At 48.1% G+C, this 5,210-nt stretch overlaps 2 protein-coding genes and 1 non-coding gene across 3 annotated transcripts; 2 read left to right on the forward strand and 1 right to left on the reverse strand.

Moving 5' to 3' along the window:
- Nucleotides 1–178: 178 nt before the first annotated feature.
- Pmar_PMAR008888 (40S ribosomal protein S14, putative) lies at nt 179–863 on the reverse strand. The gene is made up of 2 exons (XM_002786717.1): nt 601–863; nt 179–547 (listed from the first exon to the last, which is right to left on the reverse strand). Exons 1-2 carry the CDS (start codon nt 850–852, stop codon nt 350–352), a joined length of 450 nt encoding a protein of 149 aa, XP_002786763.1. The 5' UTR covers nt 853–863; the 3' UTR covers nt 179–349.
- Nucleotides 864–1,316: 453 nt separating this feature from the next.
- Nucleotides 1,317–4,753, forward strand: Pmar_PMAR008889 (hypothetical protein; the record flags this gene model as incomplete). Its single annotated transcript, XM_002786718.1, has 17 exons — nt 1,317–1,404; nt 1,866–1,986; nt 2,036–2,149; nt 2,193–2,276; nt 2,537–2,594; nt 2,640–2,738; nt 2,782–2,865; nt 2,910–3,006; nt 3,107–3,203; nt 3,251–3,312; nt 3,362–3,483; nt 3,526–3,668; nt 3,727–3,826; nt 3,860–3,982; nt 4,022–4,157; nt 4,254–4,397; nt 4,527–4,753. 17 exons carry the CDS (start codon nt 1,317–1,319, stop codon nt 4,751–4,753), a joined length of 1,899 nt encoding a protein of 632 aa, XP_002786764.1.
- A 308-nt stretch (nt 4,754–5,061) lies between these two features.
- Nucleotides 5,062–5,133, forward strand: Pmar_PMAR008890. Its single transcript has one exon. It is a non-coding gene; the product is annotated as a tRNA-Thr (tRNA).
- Nucleotides 5,134–5,210: the final 77 nt, after the last annotated feature.

Raw genomic sequence — 5,210 nt, forward strand, 5'->3', positions numbered from 1 at the left:
TGATAACTCAGGAGCAAACTTATGTACATGCTCGCTCTCAGCTGGTTCGATGCAGGTCGATCGCAACCCAGAAAGCTAGGGAGAGCTCATTAGTCTACAAGAATAAGGCCTCATCTTGGTTTTATAGAACCTTCCACCTTCTAGTCCGTCATGAACAACTCAAAAACAGGTGTGATTTCTGATACCTCATTTTACTGGTTCCCGATAAGAAGCCAGCCGTAATGAACGAATCGTCCCGTGCGACTAGTACAGCACTTGCACAGTGAGAACTAACGGGCCAGAGTCGTTATAACGGCAACCATAGAAACAGAACCACCACGAGAGGTAGCAAGGAGTGAGCTGTAATAGCTTACAACCTGCGACCACGGCGACCGCACTTCTTCCTGGTGGAATCGGTGGGGATGGGGGTAACATCCTCGATACGGCCGATCTTCATACCAGCACGGGCGAGGGCACGGAGGGCAGCCTGGGCACCAGGGCCGGGGGTCTTGGTCTTGGTACCACCAGTGGCACGCAGCTTGATGTGAAGGGCGTTGACACCGAGCTCCTGAAAATAGAAAGTTGAGCGAAGCGATGGTCGGAATGTTTATAATTTTTTACCTTGCATCTGACAGCGACGTCCTGGGCGGCAAGCATGGCAGCGTAGGGAGAGGACTCATCACGATCGGCCTTCACCTTCATACCACCAGTAACACGGACCAAGGTCTCGCGACCGGACACATCAGTGACGTGGATGAAGGTATCGTTGAAGGAAGCGTAGATGTGGGCAACACCGAACACGAGCTCGCCCTCACGGACCTGGGGACCGAGCTGGAGGGGCTCCTCAGTCTTAGGGGCTTTCTTAGGGGCCATTGGGATCAGTGGCTGGTACTAGTATGGGGAACCACTGCGCTCGCCAAGACTGGTTTAGCGCGATCGATACGAATTATTCATTGAGAAATTGCAAAATTTGTCAAGTGCGCAAGTTGTTTGGACACGTTTGGCATAAACGTGGAATAGTAAAGGGAAGTTCCAGCTTCACGTGGTGTGATCGTTGATACGGGATTAGTGACTTCATGTCAACTTCAACAGTTCAGAACAATAGTCCCAACTTTGCCTCTACGCTGCAGTTCTACTCCTCTACTGCAGCACCCGTTCAGTCCAACCAGGATGAGATGGTCAACTTGGGCAAGCGGGCGGGTAGTGGTAGTGGTGATGAGTAGCTCATAGATGGCCTTTGTGTAGTTTGAATGAAGTTGACGCAGGAGTGGGAGTAACATTTGGTCATTGTCCTTGTTGTTGTTGTCAATGTGGAGATAGTGGCAGCTGTTGGTCACATGGCTGACGTTACAGCACTACTGGAAGCGATCGAGCGATCGCAGTCTGAAGTACAGAGTGTGAAGTTACGGATAGCGAATGTTGCTGGTAGTATAGGGGAGGACATCTGTACTGAATCGCAGTTCTAGGAGCATTTGGTCGAGTTGGGCGACTCTAGGTCTATCGCTGGCTGGGGGTCCTCATTGGCAGTCCGGAGCTCTGTAGAGTACGGCATTTCCAGATTTAGTCGATGTTTGGCGCGTAAATCCAACGATTTACTATTTTTTTCGAAAAAAAACGCCATTTTTCAATTTTTTCCGGTGGGTTTTAATGAATTCCCCGAATTTTATTTGGGGTTTCACCCGTGATTTGAAAAACACTAGTGGGAAACATTTTACGACTATTTCATATCACCGCGAATATCGCGCAGTATAACGCCACTTCGCGTGAAACGGATGAAACTCCATTGAAGTAGCTGATCATTTTAAATATGTACTGATGATGTTAGCTTGGGGACAGATGTGTTTCTCATCCAATTCTATTAGTGCTGGTGGAGTTGGTGTGAATAGGTAAACTGAATCAAGTAAGGATGGCGGTGGCAACATCATCGGGGCCGTCTGCTGCTATGAAGGATGTTGGTACTAGCAAGCTGAAGGGAGAGATTGCTAAGGCGAGGGATGGGATCAGACAGTAGACCAGGTCACTCCTTGGGGGTCGGCGGGAGGCTGGGGGCCACTAGGTTCAAAGATATGATCAAGGATGCGGCAGAGGCAGCAGCGGCAGAGGAACAGAACACTGTAGGGTTTGGAGCTCTCAAGAAACGTATGGCGCATGATGACAAGACGAAGACATTGTAATAGGAGTAGTTTGGGTTGGTGACAGTGTTGGGGTGACAGATATGAGAGGGTTGGTGGTGACTTGACGTTGGAAACGGCTGTCGAGATGGCGTACGGTAGGGCCCTTCAGGATCCCAGGACAAGGTAGTGAGGGATATATGTTTGCTTCCCTCAGCTGAGCTCAGCAGAGTTTCATCACTTAGTTATGAATTCGAAGCGAAGTATATACTTGGAAACAAATCAAAATTTCATAATAATCAGAATTCATCAGAGAATCATTCAATCAGAATTCGAAAATAATCCCATAATTTCATCAGAATTTCCATATTTTAACCAACACATGTAGTTGATTGCGTGAATAATTTCCCTCACTAGAGGTGCGTCCTGAGACTGTTACTTTTCAGAGCATACTTTGAAAAAAATCAGAGGAAGATGGTGTCAATTCGACAGAAAATGCACCAAGTAGTGTTCGGTATGTGTCTATTAATCGTACCACACTTCGCGCAGTTCCTCTCGGGCTTAATGGGAGGCCCGGTGCTCTATGACGAGGAGAATATAAAACCTGCTCATTATCATATGAACATCACTGACTACCATTTTGATGCTGTAAGTCGGTATGCTGAGATATTTGGTCGGACGCCGCGTACAGGTAGTTGAGCACTTCCAGGCTGCCTTTGAAGAGCTTGGGGTTCACCCCAATGCGGTAATCGATGCTGTGATGGCATTCAGGACAGTATTGATAGTGGTCTATAGAGGGAGGGAGAGATGGTTGGTCAGGTTCGTCGGGAGATCACTACGGGGTGCACTGTACGTATGGAGGTCGCAAGAAGGAATATGGAAAAAGGGAAAGACCTTTTGTATAGGAAGGTTGGGGGTAGTAGTAGTAGTAGTAGTAGTAGTAGTAGTAGTAGTAGTAGTAGTAGTAGCAGTAGGAGGAGGACCTAAAGGGCGCGAGTTGAGATGCGCTGGTTTAGAGTCGAAGGGGATCGCCAAGTTTATGGACAGACTGTATGATCTCATTTGTATTGATGCGCGTATTAAGAAGTTCTTCCATGGCAAAGACGTTAATAAGTGAGCGGGGAGAGTTTCGGCCGCGTTGATTCGTGTGCTTCAATTAGAATCAAGAAAAGGCAGACTGTGTTCTTTACGGAAGTCCTCGGTGGTGATGAGCAGTATAACGGTGGGGAATGTGTCTATGTTTGGCTTCTTGTTCGAGTGTGAACGTACAGGCCGATCACTGCCCGAGATACATAAGGGCATGAACGTAGATGATTATCACTTCGACTGTCTTGTAATGAATGCTGAGAGGGTCCTGTCGGGCCTTGGCCTTGGTGACGACACTATAGACGAGGTAGGGACAGCGTTGTGCCCTTCTGGTGGGGAGGTGTTGCAGGTGCTTGTTGTGATGGAAAACCTCCGTGCGGACGTACTGAATCGGAAGCGTGGGATTAACGCTGCACATAAGATGGTGGACGGGAAGACAGTCCTTGAGCGTCTTGGTGGAGAAATGAATATGGAATCGCTCATTGAGACGATGTGAGACCATCTGATCCATCTGTCTTGAAAGAGTGCATTGGAGTTCGGTGGTATTCAGGTATTCGGGATGCCTAGTGGACCCTAGGGTGAAATATTACTTCGCGTTAGAGCCGGCTAAAATGACTAATCTCAAGGCTAAGATGGTATGGCTGCTCCTGGTACGTCAGCCTTTAGAAAGTTCTTTGTAAAAGGCACAAGTTATAATCGGGTTGAGCGGTGGGCCGTCGGTCTATGATCTAAAGCGTCTGCGACCGATACATTATAACATGAACATCACCGACTATCATTTCGATACGTTGCTGGAGAATTTACGAGTGAGTCATGCCGTAGTAACACGTCTAACGCTTTCCTAGGTGGCATGTGAAATGATGGAGCTCACCCCGGAGCTCACGAGGGACATTGCGGAAGTAGCAGCATCTGTGCGGCCTGACATCACGGCTGGGTGCACGGTACGCCTTGAAATTGCTCGGAAGAAGACGGAGAGCGCTGGTAGTGGCTAGTTTGAGGCAGAGTAGCATTTCTCTTGCCGTGGTCCTCCATCAACGAGTTATTCTTGGAGTACTGTGCGATCGACTCGCGCCTCAGGTACGGATGGTCTGTTCTGTGTCCTCGGCGAGGATGAAGGAATTATGAAGTTCATGGACAAACTGTACGAGTCGGTTCTTCAAGACGATCGAATTCAGCATTTTTTCTCGGGCGCCAAGTTGGACTCAGTAAAGCAAAGCCAAGGTAAAGGAGGCGATCGTCTACTTGCTATTAATCGATAGTGGCACTGTTTCCGATGAACAGTGTGAGAGATGCACTTATAGAATCACTTGTTTTGGTGAACCATGCGCGACGTTTTGCTGGTCCTTTCAGCGGAGTATGTGGCGCAGCTCTTTGGCTCTTCACGCGAGTACATGGGAAGGGAGCTTCCCCGAATCCATGCGATGATAAGGATTGCGGATTTCCACTTCGACTGCTTTATCGAGCAGTGCAGGAAGAACCTAGCAGCATGTGGATTGGACTCAGATGCTGTTGACGAATGTAACGAGGGTAGTCGTTATTGTAAATGCGACTCGCATTATGCGAGTAATGACGGTTGAACAGTTCCTTCACGGTCACACTTAAATCTAAGTCCTACCGCTCAGCAGGGCGTCGGGCGTTTGAAGATTCAGCTCTGAGGAATACCATCATGGCGAAAACTATTACCATCTATGGCGGTCGACAGTCTGTGGTTGTTTGAGGTTCTTTAAATTGGTTTAGCTCAATGGTAGGACGTCAGTCGTGGAATTCAGATGTCGGCGATTCAATCAAGCTATCTGGTTCCTATGATAGTATAGAGCAGCTAAGTGAAATTTGCTCCATATCATAGATAATCGTTGATGATGTCATGGTCGTTGACTATTTTTAAGCCGGTTTAGCTTAGTGGTAGAGCGCCAGTCTTGTAAACTGGAGGTCGGCGGTTCAATCCCGCCATCCGGCTTATTTGTCAATGTCATATGGACTGAATGTGTTGACGCTTTCATGGCCAACTCTTGTGAGAAAGAAGTCTTGTGAGCT

Source organism: Perkinsus marinus (genome assembly GCF_000006405.1).
Source record: "Perkinsus marinus ATCC 50983 genomic scaffold scf_1104296931260, whole genome shotgun sequence".
Lineage (NCBI taxonomy): Eukaryota > Perkinsozoa > Perkinsida > Perkinsidae > Perkinsus > Perkinsus marinus.